Source organism: Falco rusticolus, chromosome 10, assembly GCF_015220075.1.
Source record: "Falco rusticolus isolate bFalRus1 chromosome 10, bFalRus1.pri, whole genome shotgun sequence".
In the NCBI taxonomy this organism is placed as follows: Eukaryota; Metazoa; Chordata; class Aves; order Falconiformes; family Falconidae; genus Falco; species Falco rusticolus.
In genome coordinates this window covers 37902461-37920472 of record NC_051196.1, presented here as the reverse complement: position 1 = coordinate 37920472, position 18012 = coordinate 37902461, and the positions used below count along the sequence as shown (strand labels likewise).

Here is an 18012-nt window from a genome sequence, read left to right as displayed (position 1 = left end):
TCAAATGCAGGTTAAAGTCCCCTCAGATCTCCAGGGCAGGTTCTGCCTGCTCTGCTAGTTCTGCCCTTGCTGGTGAGTGTGGCAGTGGAGGTGGGTCCTAGGGGCAGCAGTGGGGCAATGCCAACCTTTGCTTTCTGGTTTCATGCTTGTAGCCTTAAGGTGGGGTTCCTTCTCTGAACTGCTGAATGGGTAGCACTGGTTTAGGTTTTCATGAGGATCCTAAACCCTTTTCCCTTCTTCCCAAAACACTTCCCTCCAGCTACACTTGGCCCAGGAGCGAAAAATCACACTGCCAGCACCAGGGTCCAGGCAGCAAGAAGCAGTAATCTGAACTATTTGAGTGGGTTGTTCCTTCTGCTGGTGTTTAGACAGTTAAGTTTATTTAGGTATAAGCTTGCTTATATATACACCCCTTCTCAGCTATTTTGCCTTTTGGAGAACTTGGGTGGTGTTCTGGGGCCCCTCATTTGTGTGCGTTTGGAGCTGGCTGTGGTACAGGACCTTTCCCCTAGCAGACCTCCTTGTGCTGGAGTTAGGCTGGCTACCGTGTCTAAGGGCAGTTCTGGGCTTTGGCATTTTATTATTTCACATTATTAATCCAAAGCCTCTTCTGAATTTTCAGTTGCCCAGCGCATCAAGGAGCTTGTGGATCTGAAAAACAAGAAGAACTCAAAATCCAGGAAAAAGAGGAAACAAAACACCGAGGATGAAGGTAAGGGGAGGCAGAGCATGCAGGGAGCTAAGAGGGAGGACTGCAGTGACAGCAGACAGGCAGGGATGCTGAGCTCCACTGAAAATCAGACTGTTTCTTTAACTGCATATACTTAGATTTGGGAAACTTTACTGCAGGTAGCTGGTGTGAGAGGTTTGACCAGGGCATAGGTGAGCAGTATGAGTGGTAGCTGGGCAGCACATGGGACAGGTAGCAGTGTGGTAGCAGGGGAGGACCCCTTTCACTCACAATTGTGTGAGAAAAGGGATTTTAATTTGAATGCAGACCTGGAACTGTAATTCAACTGGTCTGTGTATGCCATGGAGTTTCCTATAGCATGTTACAGTGCTAAAAGCCATACAAGCCAGCCCGCTGAAAAGAACATGTCTCACTTGTAGTGGTGGATTGTGTAAATCACCACCCAGCCTGAGGACCTTCAGGGAGGACACTGATATCTGGCAAAGAATACTGCCTTTTTCTGTCCGGTATTGGCTTCCCCATGTCCACACTTCCTGGACTCTGCAGTCCAGGGCTTGCAATAGCATCTCTGCTGAATGAACAAGAGCTCACATATTCCTCCAGCCTCAGGTTTTAACTGCTGGCTGCAGAATAATACTTTATCTGGCTAAAGTCTTGCTAGACAAAGTCCATTCAATTTTTTTTTTAATATTGCTTTCAGGAAGCTTGAGCCAACCCTGTGAATTCATGTCAAGCAGCAGTTTACATCATGTGGCCTTGGTGTTTTTAATCTGGGAGAGCTGGAGTCCAGCTTCCTGCATTGCTTACCCTTACCTGATGCCAGCAGGCAGGTGTGTGAAACACGGACACTACAGCTTTGCTGTCCTGCAGTGCCTTCCTTGTGTCACTGCTCCTCTGAGGCAGCTGCAAGCCTGGGAAGTGACTGAGGAGGCCCTTTGGTTGCAGCCCCTCCAATAAAAGTGTCTTTTGCTTCTCTGTCTCCAGTGGCATTCAGAGCAGAGACCTGAAATTGCACAGAGGGATTATATTTGTGATAGGGTTATGTCTTTTTGCTTTCTTGTTCAGGCCCAGGAGAGTTCAGCTCATTCTGAGCCTTTGAAAAGTCATTTTGCATGTACTTACAGGGACTTTGAGCTCTTTATGGGACAACTCCCTGGAGATTGCTCTGTGCAGGGCATGCTCTGTCTGTGGGCTGAGCAGGTTCTTTTGTGCAATTGCTTGTCTGTATTGCATGTGCTGGAGTTGTGCTTAGGAAGACAGAGGTAGTTTTTACCTAAAAGTAAGTTTTAAATTAATTATGTATAGGTATATGAAAGTGCACCACGATAACTTCATAAAGTTTCCAGAACGAAAGTCAGAAGTGCCTGTGTGGCCTCGGCTGGGGCTCTGGTGACAGGTCACACACTGTTCCCTTTCTTGGACTGTGTCTGCTTTCTGGCACACAGAAGACAGTGAACTGGCAGTGAATGTGGGCTTTAGAATAAATGAGCTGGTTTGCAGGCTCCTGCTGGCTTCTGCAAAGATGGCAAGGGGCACAGCAAAGGAGGCAGGAGGGCTAGCAGGTCACTTAAACCAGCTTTTTCACAAGTGACCGATAACACTGAGGGTTTTTTCTGGGGCCTGACCTCAGAGCTGCACCTGAAGTAAGGGGAGGTCCCGCAGGAGCATGCCAGGTTCTTTCTGCAGCTGGCAGGAACCGTCCAGCTTTCCCTCGGGATACCTATATCTGCTCCAGCAGCCCCGCTTGCCAGATGTGTGAGGGGTGAGTAGGATGCAGCTCTCTGACGTTGCAGAGCTGTTGTGAGAAGTTCATTATTAGCTCTGAAATACTTGGATGTTTATGGCTGTAGCAGTAATTTAGCAGACACACAGAGACATCCTTAAGTGCAGAGGCTTGTAAAAAAAACACTTGCGTGAGTAAACATTTACCATCTGACATGCACCCAAAGAAATAATTTTGAAGTTTCCCATGCTTAATCTTTGTTTTCTAGTGTAATTCTCTGCAAGTAAATGAAATGTGAAGGTGGTGCGAGATCTTTCCATGGATCAATAACCCACTGAAAGGCAGAAGAATAGCAGGTAGAAATAAATGATGTGTTTTCAGAAGGAGGATTGTCTGTTGATCCTCCAGGAATGTAAGCAGGGCTATGGGTCTATACGAGGAAGCAAATAATGAGCTGGCAGCTCAGTGTTGGTACAAAACTATTCAGGATTATAAAAACTAAAGGTGCAGAGGGATCTTGCAAGGGTGAGTAACTGAGCAATCAAGCAGCAGAGAACGTTGTGTCAACAAAAGCAAAGTATTGGACATGGGGGAGATGTCCCTAACTGCACATGCAGCATCAGGCTGCTACGTAGCTGATTCAAGGAAAAAAAGACATTTTGCAGCCCATATATGAATTTCCAGAAATGTATACATGGTGCTGGGAAGCAGTTAGAAAACAGGGTTAGAAGCTTGTAGAAAAGAGACAGAGAGCAAATTAACACTTGGCTGTAGTCATACTGTGCCCGCTCCGCACAGTGGTCTCTCCAGGGCTGATGGATGTGGTAGGGGAAGCCTCACAGGAGCTCGACCTGGAGGAGAGAAGAGGGGGAGAAGGTCAGTGGGTTGAAGCAAATGGCAGGTCATCTGTGGGGAAAGCAAGATGAAGAAAATTTCTCGTCATTTATCTCAGCAAAACAGGAAACTGCCCCGTTTTGTTGTGGGCAGCAGGCTTAAGAGCGCTCTGTCCTGAAGCACAAAATAAATCATTAAGAGTCAGCAAAGCAAGCTGTTGTGCAAATTAGGAGCATAAACAGGTTTAGGAGGAAATGGGACAATTCAAAGAAGGGAGGTCTGTCAGTTGATAGTTAATGGTCCAGGTGCAGCACTGCCTCGGGGTATCTCCCACCTGCTGTTAGCCAGGAGATTTTCACAAGGCAATATTAATTTTTGAAACATTATTTCTGTTTCTTATCCTCCTGGTGGCAGATGCAGGCTGGTGACTCATAAGGCCCTTCAGGCTGACAAAGCACAGCATTTCCCACATAGGGAGTGGTGATGGAGCAGAATTTGGGATGGAAAAGAATGCACTGGTGGTGTAGGAAGAGGGGCCAAACCAGTGCAGTAAAATGGGGATGCTTGGGCAGATCAAAGCCAGGAGAGCGGCACTGGTGCAAAGCCCAGCTGAGCTGTTCAGGAGGTGCCTACCCCTGTGGGGAAGAGCACAGCAAGATGGGCCCCCAGTCTGAGAGCCTGCACTATGCCAGGCTGATGCCAGTGAGAGGCCACGTTAGATCTGAGAAATACCGAGACGGCAGCTACAGCTGTACTGAAGTATGTGTCCCGTGGCTAGGTCCTGAATCCACATTGTTTGCTGCATTTTTTAAGGCATTTTTTGGCAGGAGAGTGTTCCAGTATGTTCTTGCATGTGCCCTGCCTGGATTTTAACTTGTTATAAAAGGAGAGGTTCTTTAAGAAGCTCTTCACATGTGTTTCTAGGCCAGCATATGGAAAAATATTTTCCTTTGCAAACTATTTTTCACTGTGTGGTTTTTTAGTAGTCTTCTGTTCCCAAGCTCCTGGGGCTACTGTGGTACCACAGGAAATAACAGGTCAACTTGGATTTCACAGATCCATGATGTGCTCAGAGAAGTGGAATTGCCTTTAGTATTAGCCCTTTCCAACCCATGTAGGCAGAGCTGCTCGTTCCTGCACCAAAGGGTGTGAGCTGAGGAGCAGAGGGAGTACCTGGCCCACTTCTTAGGAGAACTGACAATGCACAGTAAGCTAAATGCCAGGAGCCAGTCTCTAGCTGAGCATTTTAAAAGCAGCCAGATGGTTGACTCGGTCGCTGGTTTCGAAGAGTGGAGGCTAAAGCTAAATTCTGCCTCTCCCTCGTGTTTCTCTCTGCAGCTCACTGGTTGCCTCCCAGCTTCTCCACATCTCCTTCACCCATCTCACTCGGCATGTGCCCTGGGAGCCGGGAGCGCTGGTGCTCGGGCAGGTGACTTCCACTGCATAGCAGGGAGGCTGCACGCTGTGCGTTTAAGGTGTGAGCCCCTGTGGGAGCCATTTGTTCTTTGCCCGCTGTGGCAGTGTGCCAGTCACCCCATTCCTCAGGGCTCCTTCTACTTTTTTGGTGATTCAGGTCCATGGGCAGTAATCAGTCCAGCCCCTTGCATATGGGGCAAGTTTAGTTTTCAGTTTATTTGCCTGAAATTTGGTCAGCTCCACGCATGGCCCCAGCAGTCTCCTGTGGGTCGGAGGCTACAGCTTGGTTGTCGCTGGGAGCAGGATGCCTCGCTGCAGACTGTGCATGATGCAGGTTTTAGGTGTTTCCCAGGATCAGAGAACTTTCTGGGAAAGTACAAAACAGGCTTCAGGCAAACATGTCTGGCTGTTGCCCATGCATCAGCCGTGCAGGCTCTTCAATGCAACCAATTTCTTTGCAAACCTTGTTAAACTCTTAGGGTGATTATGAGTTTCATGGTCTAATTACAGTGTGAAAAAGCATTTCCTATTACTAGTTTTGAATGTGCTGCTTCCTGCGTAATTGTTGTGATGCAGAGCCACAGTCCAGTCTTTTCCCCATTCCCTCCTTTGTGAAGTGGATGCCACTTTGCAGTGGGGCGTGTAGGTGTGTCTGCGCATTTTAACAACAGAAGCCTTAACCTGGAATAGGGAAGCATCACCAAGCAGCTGACTGGTTTTGTTTTCTTTAATCCTTAAACATTTCCAGTATAAATAATGCCTGGGATTAGCAGGATTTTTGCATACGGGGAATATTTTGCTTTAGATGTTCCCAAGAGAGAAATTCTTAAAACTAACTTTCGTTCCCATTGTCTGCGGGAGTGGGGGATGCTGTTGTACCTCCTTTGGCATTGCTCCACTGTTACGGAGAGGCCTCGCTCCAGCTGTCAAGCAGATTGATTGAAGTGGGGGTGCTTGTTCCGTTGTGGGGAGCCAAGGACTGTGGTTTGTCTGCAGGATGAGAGGAGAACAGGTAAAGCACATCTGTCACCTTTGTGACTTGTAGTTCTGCTTGGGAAGAGCTTGTCCTCCCTGTGCATTGAGAGGATTTGAAGAACTCCAGGCTCCTGACCAGCTTACCTAAGCTGTAGGGTGTGTGAAAGGCTGATCTGAAACACACAGCATCTGACCGGAATGTAGATTTTTAAAAGCCACAAGTATTTTGAACTCTGCTGCAAGCTTTGAGCCTGGCAGGGAATCAAATAAGGCAGATCTATTCACTGCTTTCAGCAAGTAATTTGGACTTGACTCAAAAAAGAACAAAAGGCCAATGGTTTTGGGAAAACTCTCCCAGCAATCGGTGCAAACATTTCTCTTGGTGTCACAGGGGGATTAGCTCTGTGAATCCTGGCTCTGCTCATCCTCAGAGTTCACTGAACCAAACGCAACCGGAGCAGCCATTCTTGCAGAGGGCTGCAGCTTTTGCAGTAAAGTTCCCAAGTTCTGTTGTGTCTGATTTTCATCATATTGCAGAGCATGCCCAAGCCTCACAGTAGAAGGTTAGGAGGCTGCAGGCAGAAGTGTGAGGAAGTCTGCAAGGCTTTGAGAAGACGAGAGAGACCCTGCCATCTCCCCACGCCTTGCCTTGCATCCTGAGCTCACTGCTGGTGCTGCCTCTTCAGCCCCACACACCTTTCTGTGCTGCTGTCTCTTTCACTAGCCCAGGACTGCAGTTCTTGAATCATAAGCAATTTGTTTAAAATGCTTTGAAATCTCTCCTGGCAGGAGGCTGGCTCTGCATGCTCCTTAGCTGAGATGTGGCAATATGTAAATACCCAGCCCTGTGTCTGGGAGCCATGTAACTCCAGCCATGATGCTGGGAGCAAGAACTCGCTTTTGCATGCACGCCCGGGCTGTGAGTGTCGAGCATGTGCCTTGCATTGAGTCAGGACAGGGTCAGGCTGCCAGTGCAAGAGGTGGAGATCTGCAGGAGCGGGGCTGGGAGGTGCAGAGCTGTGAGCCTTGACTTAGAAGACTAATCCCTCCAACCCTAAGCACCAGCTTGCACTGATGCTGCCTGCCATGGGACTGCAGGGCATTTGGTGTGAGGTTTTGACAATCTCTGCCCTGCCCGCACAACAGGCTGTGCAGAAAGGGGTGGCTGTTTATGCTGAACTGCTGCACTGGTGCTCTCTGAAGGGCTCTGGTGTGGTGGGTGCGCAGTGCTGTGGGCTGACCACTTGTTTCTCCTTCCCACCAGGCCTGCCCATCAGCACCTATGCTAAATACTGCTACCGGAAGCTCCAGAAAGTAGCTGTCACCGGAGGCAAAAAGGTGAGCAGCTGCCCCAGCTCCAGGGCCTGTGGACTGTGTGGCAGTCTGCTTCCCAGACCCCAGAGCAGTCAGTCCTGTGGCTCTGGGAATTCACCACTGATTCAGTGATGGGAATGGCAGATAGAGTGAGCGGTGGAGGCTTGCTCAGGGCTTATCTCTCCATGAACCTGTGGGAGAAGGTTGCCTGCCCAGGTCCCACCATCCTGGCAGACAGCAACGCAGGCCACGCTGGCAGCTGCGTGGCTGTGTGCTTCCTGGCCTTGGGGACGTGGGGGACAAACCTGATGTTTACTTGTTTCCAGGGTAAGAGGAGCTGTTGGTGCAGGGGATGCCCATCATTTGGTTTCTTCAGGTGAGGGAAGAATCTCTCTCTGCCATTGAGAGCTTGGATGGGCCAGGTCTTGCAGCTGATTTACTGCAGAGTTCCCACTTCAGAAAATCACACAGTGGAGGTGGCTGGCATGGAGGGGAGCCTCGGTGCTCTGCATTATCTGGAAAACCCCCTCTTCCCTTTTCCTCTGCATGGAGCTGTGAAAGCTGGCAGGTGGTCTCAGCCTGTCCTAGACCTCATCCTGGGTCTTCAAGCCAGATCCGGTCATCTTTTATTTCTGCAAATCCCTCTGAGGCCTCCCTGCCATCTCGATTCCATGTACAGCAAGCAGATAGCTAAAATACCTCAGGAGGGGTGAAGGCCCCTGGCATCCCTGCAGGGATGGGACAGGAAACCTCTGGACACTCATTGCACGCAGCTGCGGCCCTGGCAGCTGCCGCTCTCCAAGGGGCTGGTGGGAGCTTGGCCCTGTTGCGTCTCTTGCTTGGATGCAGAGTCATTGCCAAGTAGCCACTGCAGTGGGTAGCCTGGTGCCCCGCTGGCAGCACTCTGCATTTCTCTGAATCTCTGCCAGGAGAGATTCAAAGCCCCTTTCGAGTGTCAGTGTCTTTCAGAAGCAACAGGCCCCAGCATCGGCTTTCTAGCGAGCTTTTGCACCTCTAAGAACAAAGCTTTCCCTGGAGTTGGACATACCTGGAATTCCCTTCTCCAAAGGGCTGTTTTTCAGCTGTCGGCAAGTGGTCACCCAGTGCTGGGCTGGCGTACATGTGCTGACCTCACTATGGCCAGGGGCAGGCTGGGCTCCATTCTTCCACCTGCCACGCCAGCAGGTAGAGCTACAGCTGGAGTTGTGCAGTGTGCAAAACAGCAACAGAATCCCTGCAGAGACAGCCCAAACTCTCCAGAACAGTATTCTGCCAACAGGCAGCAGCTTCTCCACTCCTCTTGGGCCTGATGAGTTGACCCTCCCCTGATTTTAGGAGGTAGAGGCTGCAGAGAGAGAACCATGCTGCCAGGAGGCCAGAAAGGTGTCCACATACATGGGTGGTCCTCTCCATCCTGGCCACTCACAACCACTGTCCCTAGGTCACTGTTTCTCTGTGGGCTGGCTGTGCCACAGGTGCACTGAGCTCTCCTCTGTCCTCAGGGCCTCCGTAAACCAACAGTGGAAGAGATAACACATGCCAGGAATGCCATCGTGACTCCATCACTCTTCGGCAGCTCCCTGGAGGAAATCATGCTACGGCAGCAGGACATGTACCCGGGTAACAAGCTGCCCTGGGTGCAGACGCAGCTATCACAGCAGGTCCTGGCTCTGGGAGGAGAACAGACGGAAGGGATTTTCAGGTGAGCTTTTGGGCACTGTATTATTTTTGAGCCACCCACATGTCAGTTCTCAAAACCAAGCAAATACTGGCCTCCACATGCTTCCTCTTCCCTGAGAATAGCACTCTGACACAGATTGGACAAAAAAACCACCTTTCCCATGTTCAGGAATCACCTCTTAAAGTAGCATTAGCCATTTGCATACATTAGTACAGAGGGGACAGCATAGATGTGACTTGAACTATTTAGGAGAGCATGTACACGGGCAAGGCACTGAACTTTCACCAACTTCAATGCTGGTAGTTGTGAGGAAGAGATAAGCTCTTGGGTCCCTGGCAGAGCCACTCATCAAATGCAGCACATCAGCCTTGATGATGGACCAGACATGAGGAGCTGAGAGACACATAGAATCTGTATGGTGAACGTAGGGGATCCTGGTTTGGTGTTGGGTTTTTTTGTTTGGGTTTTGGGTTTGTTTTTTTTTTTTTAATTTAGATTTGTGCTAGGTAGCTAAACTTGATTTAAAGTAGCTAGCAAAAGATTCAACTTTGCCTTGAAAGGGTTTCTAATATCTTGGTATGTTTAGTCAGAGATGCTTCTTATCTTTGGACTGAACATGCTGCAGAGAGGCCTAGTTACAGAAAATAATCACTTCTGAGGACAGAACGATAGTTGATGCCTGAGCTAGTGGGAAGGAGACAAGTGTTTCTTCTACCCCTCACTTTAAAGCTGTGTCTAAAAACAGGCAACCTGTTCTTTGAGGATCTGCTTCTGTAGCTACCACTGGTGTGTGTTCCCTTCTCCCTGGGGCCCCAGAAGCAGATTCAGAGCCACCGGCTGCCACGCCAGGCACATTGCCCTCCTTGCTCTCTAAAGCATCTTTGCTGCATCTCTGTTCGCAGGATACCTGGTGACATAGATGAAGTCAATGCATTGAAGTTGCAGGTGGATCAGTGGAGAATCCCAAGCAGCCTTGGTGATCCAAACATCCCAGGTACGGGAACGAGGCTGGCATGTGTGCTGCAGCCTCAGCCATGGGTACAGTGCAGAGGGGAAGGTACAGGAGCCGCCCAGGAAGTGTGCTGCTGCTTGGGGATGCGTACACAGGGTGTCTTCACCAACTGGGCTCTCAGTCTGTGTATTTCCACTGCCTTTCCAAATACTGCCCATAGAAAAACACCGGGGGCAGTGGGGGAACCTTTGCCTCCAGCTGGCTCTGGCGCAGTCAGGCTGTGCAAGCTAAGCAGCATGCAGAGCAGCTTGGAGTCATTTAGGAGCAGTGCTCTAGCTCCAGGGTCTCATTGTCCTCTCCTTTAGGCAACTTCAGAACCGCTTCCTGGAGGAGCAGGTAGGTAAGAGCTAGCATTTCCCTCTAACTGGCCAGTTTGGCTGCCTGAGCATTTCAGAGCCAAGACTGAAATAAGGTGAAACAGCACGAGTGCAGAATCCCTTCTCTGCCCTCTGTTTCCTGAGACCTTGAGTCTTGCTGACAAGTTTTGCCTCTGAAGGTGGTGGGGAGGCCACCAGAGCTGTTCTCATGCACCCTGCTTTCTGCCCAGCCTCTCTTCTCAAGCTTTGGTATCGGGAGCTGGAGGAGCCTGTGATCCCCCAGCAGTTCTACAAAGAGTGTATCAGCAACTACGAGAACCCTGATGCTGCTGTGGCTGTAGTGCAACTTTTGCCGGAGCTCAACAGGCTGGTGCTGTGTTACCTCATACACTTCCTGCAGGTAGGCAGCCCCCACAGTCCTGCATCCCTGCTGCCAGACAGGAGCCTGGAGCCCGTGGGGCGTGGTTACTGGGAAGGCTGTGGTGGGCAGTCAGCAGGTTTTTAGGATCTCTGACGTGTATTTAAGGTGGGATTGATGGAGGGCAGTCTGCTGGCCTTGTCCCTTATAGGAGAAATAAACCATGTTCCTGATCTTGTAGAGCATGGGGCCAGTCTCAGAGGTTGAGATCAGCAAGTTGTTCCCTGTCTGCTGAGGCTCCCACACTGCTGGCTATGTCAGAGCACAGTGGTGGTCTTCTGTGAATGTGTGGCCGTTGGGGTATTGACCTTCAGGCAGGGCACATCTCTGCTCTCCTTGCATCTCTTCTTAGGCCATGTGTTTGGAATCTCTTGCCCTTTTCTGCTGCTTCTGCTGAATGTCATCTTCTTATCTGCAGATCTTTGCTCAGCCATCAAATGTGGGCAGAACGAAGATGGATGTGAATAACCTGGCCATGGTGATGGCCCCCAATTGCCTGCGCTGCCAGTCTGATGACCCTCGCATTATCTTTGAGAACACACGCAAAGAAATGTCTTTTCTTCGCATGCTGATAGTGCACTTGGACACAAGCTTCATCAGAGGGCTGGTTTGAGCTGCTGGCCCTGGAGTCCAAAACACCGCTCTGGGGAGTTGCTGAGTGCCCAAAGTATTCTCCCCTCCACTTAGGTTTCTTCCATTGTCCTTGTTGTTTATCATACCCTGGGTTAGGCCCTGAGCATCTCCGAGCATATGACCTGGAGGGCAAGGACTAGACACTCTTGGAAGGCTCAGGCTGCCTTCCAAGCAGCACCAGGTAGTCCTTGGACATGCCAGGCCAGATTTAGTGGTTCCTGGCCTTCCAGTGTGAGTCAGAGGGGGGCAGCCCTCCTCAGAGCCACAGAACTGGTTGCTCATTGAAAGGGCTGTGATGTCGATGAGAAATTCTGCCTGATGCATTGACACTCTCCATCTCCCTTCTGGAGGTAGAGTTGGCTTTGGGTCGGAGGACATCACTCCTGCGTTGCAGCATGAGCTAGTCATGGGTGAGATGCTGCCTATTACTGGGCATAATCCTACTGCTCTGGAGCCAGCCTGGTTCACCTCTGCAGACTGTTGGTTGGAGGCATGAGGATTGTTCTGACACCCCATGATGCTGTTGGTAGAGGAGTGTGAAAGTGCAGGGGGTTCGCTGAGGCAGAGTCGTTCCTTGGACTGCCCTGGTCAGTGGGAGCATATTGCAGCTCAGGGAGTGGAGGTGTTTGAACCTCTGCTACTGGTGGCTGGATAGGCAGACATTCCACAGCTGGGAGCCCTGGTAGGCCAGATCTACATAGCATCTACCTCGCTTTCTCCTTTAGGCAGCTTCAGAGACACACAGATGGTTAGTGTGTGGGACCAGCCCTTTGCTGAGCTAAACCAGCACACACCTATGCTGGAACCTGACAACAATCAGATAAACAATCTCTTTGGCATCCTCCTAATGAGGGCCATATCCTCTGGAGGGGTAACCCTAGCGGTCTTGCAGCATCCTTCTGCTACAGGCAGTGTGAGCTGACACCAGCTTTCCTGAATAGCATCTCAGCTGCTCAGAGCAGCCTCCACAGCTCTGGCACCCCCCCTTGCTGGTACCACATCCCTCTCAGACTGCGCTGCCAGGGAACTGAATACCAATTTTGACCACCTTCCTGGTTCAGCCCAGGTCTAAAGGTAGCTGGAAGGTCCCCCAGCAGGTAAGACTGTTGACCTGGAGTCAACTGTGGCACCTGTTCCCACCAAATTCCCACCAGAGTTGCAGAGGGGTTGGGAAGGAAGGGAAGAGAATGGCAAGAGGCAGGTCTGAGTGGCTGAGGTGTGATGGAGCCTGCATAGGGATGGTGTGAGGTAGGCAGCTCAGCGTTTTCACTGCTGCTGGTAAATCCCTGCGGCTTTCTGTGTGCCCCCAGAAGCAGGGCATAGCAAGGATAGTGTCTTTCAGAGGAAGCACCTGGATTTCCCTGCAGCCTCTGGATTCTATTGCATGTTCCTTAGCAAGCAGCAGATTCTAATTCTGTGGCATCCTGGTGGTACTCTTCCTTTGAAGTGTCTTCCCTGCTGGAGGCAGGGCTGCTGCTGAAAGCTGCATGTTGGGATTACTCATGTAATGCTAAGTCTGCCAGTAGCATCCAAGGTTGCATTTGCATTTCTGCAGCCCTTTCCCTTTAAAGTGGGGACCTGAGATCATCCTTTCTTGATTGCAGTGGGGACCCAAGCCTTCCTGGCAGTGACATCTGAATCTGTACCAAAATTTTGGGCACAAGGCACCACATGCAGAGAGTGCCCCAAGCCTGCTGGCTGCTTGGATCTCTTAATGTGCATGAGTGGGGTTCCCAGGGCGCATGTTTGCTTGGATGAACTCCACAGTAGTTCAGTTTGTGCCCAGGTGAACAGGGGTCATGGTTCCTCTCCTTGTACCAGATGCTTCTGTGGTCCAGTGGCCCATTAACTCTTGCTCCCATGTCAGGATTGGCTCTGTCAAACATGCCTTCAAAAATGTTTCACCCACCCATCCCCTCTCATCCCATGCCATCCCAGTGCTTCGAAGCCATTCATCTTGGTTTGGCCTTCTAAAGAACTGAACGATTTGTACTTCAGGTGTGGAGCTACTTTCCCAGAAATGTAGATACAGAGCATTACCAGCTCTGCCACATTGTACTGAAGTTTGAATTGTTGAACAGGCTTGGGATGCTGTGATCTTCCCTGCCGTGGGCTGGAGCAGCTGTGTGGTGTTTGCCCTCCTTTTTGGGCTGCAGATGCATGTGCCTCACCTGCAGCCAGCCACTGCGTAGGTGATCTAGGTTATTCCTTGCACTTAGCGGTAGCAGTCAATCAAACCATAGGCATTTGCTGCCATTGCAAATGAATGCTTCTTGCCAGGGCTGTAAAATAGGCTAATAAATGACACTGGATATTATTTTCTTTGCCAACAGATTTGTAAATACAAATCAGTAAAGCAGCCTCTTCTCTGTTATAATAATAAATACAATCTGCATGGTTGTCTCTTGTCTTTTTTGTGAATTTCTGAAGCATGATCATGTCCACCTGGAGCTGCAGATTTTAGCATTCATGAGTAATGTTTGGGAATTGGCAGTGACGTAAGCACTTAGAAACCAAACCGTGGGCTGGTTCTGCTGTTCTTAATTAGGCAGCTACTAAGGGGCACTCAATGAAACTTGGAAAAGAATGGGTTAAACCAGAGAAAGGGTAGTACTTGTTTACATTGGATCTTCTGGAGCCTTTCAGAGAAGTTTGTGGGCAATAGGTCCACAAATGGGCAGTCAGAAGATGAGAGGGACACTGCTGATGTCCCTTACCTTGCAGCAGTGGGTGCTGCAAGTGGACTGCAGGAGGTGCCCACACGCACGTGCTTCCCCTGTGTAGTCTGCTGTTGGAGATGTGATTAGACAGGCTGCCAGGCTGACCTACCCGGGACATTTTTATGTTCAGACTGGAGGATTCTCTGATGTTTTCTCCATCCTAGCTCCAAGGAGCAGCTGGGAGCAGTCTGTGTTGGTGCTCCAGACTTGCACTGGCTGTACACTGCGGTGGGGCTGCAGTGCAAGTGCTGGCTGTGCCACTTCAGCCGTGCTGGAGGAGGCACCTGCAGCCTGGAGACTTGCCACTGATAGTGGAAGTGTAATGTGTCCTGACGGGGCCGGCACCCTTGCAGTGGTGGGTGGTCTTCCGGGTGCTGCTGGGTGTCTCGCTGTTTTTTTGTCTTCTCTTCACAGAGCCTGGTGCGAGCCTTTTGCCATCTCTGCGATTGTGTCCTAGAAATCTGCAAACAGAAATGGTAAAAGCAATTCTCCCAGTTGCTGGTTGCAGCTGATAGGTGCTATGTCCTCAGCTGCCTCCACACTCCACTCCAGCTCCTGAAGAGGTTGGCAGCTGTTGGGGAATCACAGGTGAATTTTGGACCTGTCTAGGTTCAGCTTGAGATGGAGGAAGGTAGGGCTCAGCTTTGGCAACTGCTTGTTGTTTTACAGGACATGGTGACCAGGAGGCCACCCCTCCTGGCAGAGAAGCTTCTGGCAGTTTCTCCTCTTGCAAATGTGAGAAGTCTCCCTCCTCCTGGCCCACCAGAAGCACTCAGAAGCTGTGCCACCTCCCCAGAAATCCAGGGCAGTTGGAGGCCAGTTTTTAGCCTAATTCTCATGTAGTTTTTTTGCCTAATCCTCATGTCGAGCTTTGCACTAAATTGGCCCTGTGGGAAGACAGAGACCAGAGGAACAGGCAGGCCTGGGCCAGGAGCCCTGCAGCACTAGAGGGAGGCGGAGACGGGAGGATCCCTGTCCTGACGCTGCCCCAGCGTGGGTTTGGCTTGAGCTCTGCAAAGCACTGGTGGGTTTAGCAGGACAGGCTGGTGGAGCTGAGCTGGGGCTCTGCAGAGCAGGGCTTGGGCTGCGGCACACCCACTGACTGTCTGTGGCACAACCATGGAGAAGTCTGGTTTAGCAGCTGAACATTGCTGCTTTCAGGGTTCCCGATGACCTGTTGCATTTGTCAGTCATTTTAATGGTGGAGAGAACTAGGCATGGGTGCAGGCAGCTGGGGATCCATCTCAGACAATTGAGAGAGGACAGGGAAAAGCCCAGGTGTTCAGAGTGAGGTAGACCATGTACAGACCCCGCTGGAGTTGGGTGCTTCCAGGTGGCTGTGCAGGAAAACTTTTGGGATGTACTGAGGCACTCATCAGCCGGACTTTTCCTTTCAAAACAGAGGCATCAGCTGGAGACTCTGCCCAGCCCAAAAAGGTTTGAATCTGCATCTCCCAAGGGCTCCTACTGCCCTGGCCTCTACCTCTCTACCTGGAGCTTCTCCTGTCTCACGGTCAAAATCATCCTGCTTTGTCTGAAGCATTTAGTGTTTACTGGTGCCGTAAAGGGAGCTTGTGTCTGAGGACTTGAGGACTGTGCAGCCTCAGCTAGTTGGGCTTGGAGGCTGGCAGGATTCGGGGCCCAAATCTGTGATGATATTCACAAGCCCGAGCCCAGGGCTGGTCTTACAAACTACTATTCTCCAAGGAGAACTAGTGACTTACGTCAGCTTGTCTCCACTCATGGCCCCATTTTCTCCATCCTGTCTATGCCAGGTCTGCTGCTTCATTCAGATCACAAGCAACAGGTGAGACCGAGTGGGTTGCGGGGGGGATGTGGACGGCAGGGTTTGGAGGAGGAGCAGGGCCCCCTCTTTCAAGGCAGTGAGCTATTGGATTGTTCCAGCTGTGAGGTACAGCTTCCCCTGAAATGACCCAGCCTTGGTGCCTGCTGGGGAAGACGAAGGTGCTGCAATTGCAAACAGTACAGCACAAAAGGCTGGAGCATCCCTGTGGTGTGTGCTACCTCCCTACTCTCAGGGCAGGATAACTGTTCAGAAGAATGCAGGACAGCCAGACCCTATGGCCCCAGGGACCACAGAAAGGCCTATGAAGCAGAGTCTCTATTGCCCGCAGGCAGACAGCCCCCAAGAGGAGGAGACAGAGGGGGCTGCAGCCTCAGAATCGGCAGGGGCGGAAGTCTCGGTGCATGGATGCAGCAGTGCCTGCTTGCTTGCCTGTCTCGCTCACATGGCGCCATGGATGGGGCTGTGCCTGCCCTGACCGAGGGCGTAGGCTGAGGGTGGACATCCTTCCCTGGAGATCTGCAGCCAGTTCTCAGCCTCTCTGGATGCTCTGGCCAGTGAAGAAGAGGTGAGAAACTGTCCTGAGGTAGAAACTTCCCAGATGCGGAGTGCTGTTGTGACAAGGGCACATGGGCTTGGTGAGTCTTATCTCCTGCCGTCATGTGTACCTTGGGGCCAGGCCTGGACGTCACCCAGACTGGTGGGGGCCTCCAGTAAGGCTCTGGCAGGAGCTGGTATGAGCATGGTGAGGCATGGCGGGGAGAGCAGGACATGGACAACTCATCCCTGGACTGCTGTACATACTTTGGTGCAGAGGGCAGGGACTATGCCCAGACGAGTCCACAAATCCCCCTGACCTGTGCTGGCCCTCACCTAATCCCCACCAGGGCTGATGAACTATACAACACACCACCTCTGCGCAACAGAGCAGCCAGCTGCTGCAGTCGTGCAGATGGCAGTGACCCTGGGTGGGCTGTGCAGAGGCAGGTGGGGGCTCCCTGCCTGTGGCTGGCAGAGGCCCTTGTGCAGGTGAAGATAAACTCCTGTGTGTACAGAGCTGCCCCTTCCCAGCTGCCATGCTGGCCCCTTGGGCAGCTGGTCAGTGAGGAGGGGAGAGTCTCCCACAAGGGACTACTCCAGCCAAGTGCCAGAGCTGGACTTGCAGATCGGTCGCTGGTGCTGGGTTGGCCTCCTTTTATAGTCAATGCAAGAGGTGTTTTCTGAGCACAGTTCCTCTGGTGCCAAAGTGGAAGCAGAAAGCTGGCCAGCTGTGTTGCCCTTGCCACGTGCCTGATTGTCTGTGTTGAGATACCAAGAGGCTGGCCAACAAGCCCGGCTCTCTGCAGGCAAGGGAATTGCCAGCAGAGTGGCTGCCCGCACTCAAGGCTTCGATAGCACAGTTGCAGAGCTGGCCTTGAAGGGAAAGAGCTGGAGGACACCTCACTGGAAGCTTCCTTCCTCTTTCCCAGGAACGTTGCCTAACAGCAGCCCCTTGACCTTGGGTCTCTGCCCAGGCTGGGTCAGCCATTCCTGTGCTGATCTGGACCCTGACCCCAACCCACCAACCAGCTTCCTTCCTTGACCTCAGTCCTGTCTCATTGCTGTGGGACTTGCATGCTCAGCTTGTCACTGTCACTGGGCGTGCTCTGCTCTCACTTACCGCTGGCCTGCACCGTGCCACTGCCAGTTTGGCTCCAGTTCACGTGCCTCAGCACAGCACCTGACTCCTGCCACTCCCTGACAGCCAGCCAGGTGGTGTTCATGGCACTGCTTACGCTGAACATAAATAAAGGCTTTGCAGGCGAGACCCCAATTGCTTTCCAGAGAAGGCAGGCAGATTCTTCCTGGGCTGCAAAGCTTAATTTGTCCACATTTATGTTTTCCCTGATGCATGGGGAAACACTGGATCCCAACTGATCCATCTGAGCCAAGCAGAAACTCTTGGATGGGGCAAGGATCTGTGTGAGACACAGCCGAGAGGAGGCAGAGGCAGCACTGGTGTTCATGGTGGCCGCCAGCACAGGAGTGCATTCCCTGGGAAGGGCTGCCACTCCGTGGTCACCCAAAACAGGCAGGTATGTCTAATGTCTGAGGATTTCTGATAATGTTAACCATGGATGCTGACATCAAATACCGACGCTGGAGTCCTGGACAGTGCACAGGGGGGAACATCACAAACTGGCACAGACACATCCTTGGACTGCCAAAAGCTGTGCACTCTCAGTGGGAACAGCAGAACAAAGGATCACTTCCTACATTGCAAAACCAGTGGGTTCTAGCAAGACATTTCTGTGGAGAACAAAGTGGTTTCTGACATGTGCCTTCTCATGACAGATCTGCTCAGATTCTGTGGTTTTTTTAATTTTTAAATTATGAATTTAAACTCCTGAATGAAATACAGCGCTCTTAAAAAAAAACCAATACACAAACACTATGCTGTTGTTTTGATAAAAAGCCAATAAATACCTATTTCC

The 18012-nt window shown here is 51.2% G+C and overlaps 1 protein-coding gene across 4 annotated transcripts in view; it reads left to right on the top strand.

Annotated features, from left to right (window-relative positions):
- LOC119154232 (rho GTPase-activating protein 39-like) overlaps window positions 1-13417 on the top strand; it is a 67531-nt gene extending 54114 nt beyond the window's left edge. For 2 of the 4 annotated variants that reach the window (XM_037401521.1, XM_037401519.1), the window contains exons 5-10: window positions 623-712; window positions 6904-6977; window positions 8456-8655; window positions 9537-9628; window positions 10194-10363; window positions 10800-13417. In XM_037401521.1, coding sequence (XP_037257418.1) covers window positions 623-712; window positions 6904-6977; window positions 8456-8655; window positions 9537-9628; window positions 10194-10363; window positions 10800-10994 — 821 coding nt within the window. In that variant the 3' untranslated portion in view covers window positions 10995-13417. Of the gene's footprint in view, window positions 1-622; window positions 713-6903; window positions 6978-8455; window positions 8656-9536; window positions 9983-10193; window positions 10364-10799 lie in introns of those variants that run through there. The other 2 variants (XR_005106392.1, XM_037401520.1) reach the window with 2 other exon arrangements.
- The last annotated feature ends 4595 nt before the right edge of the window (window positions 13418-18012 follow it).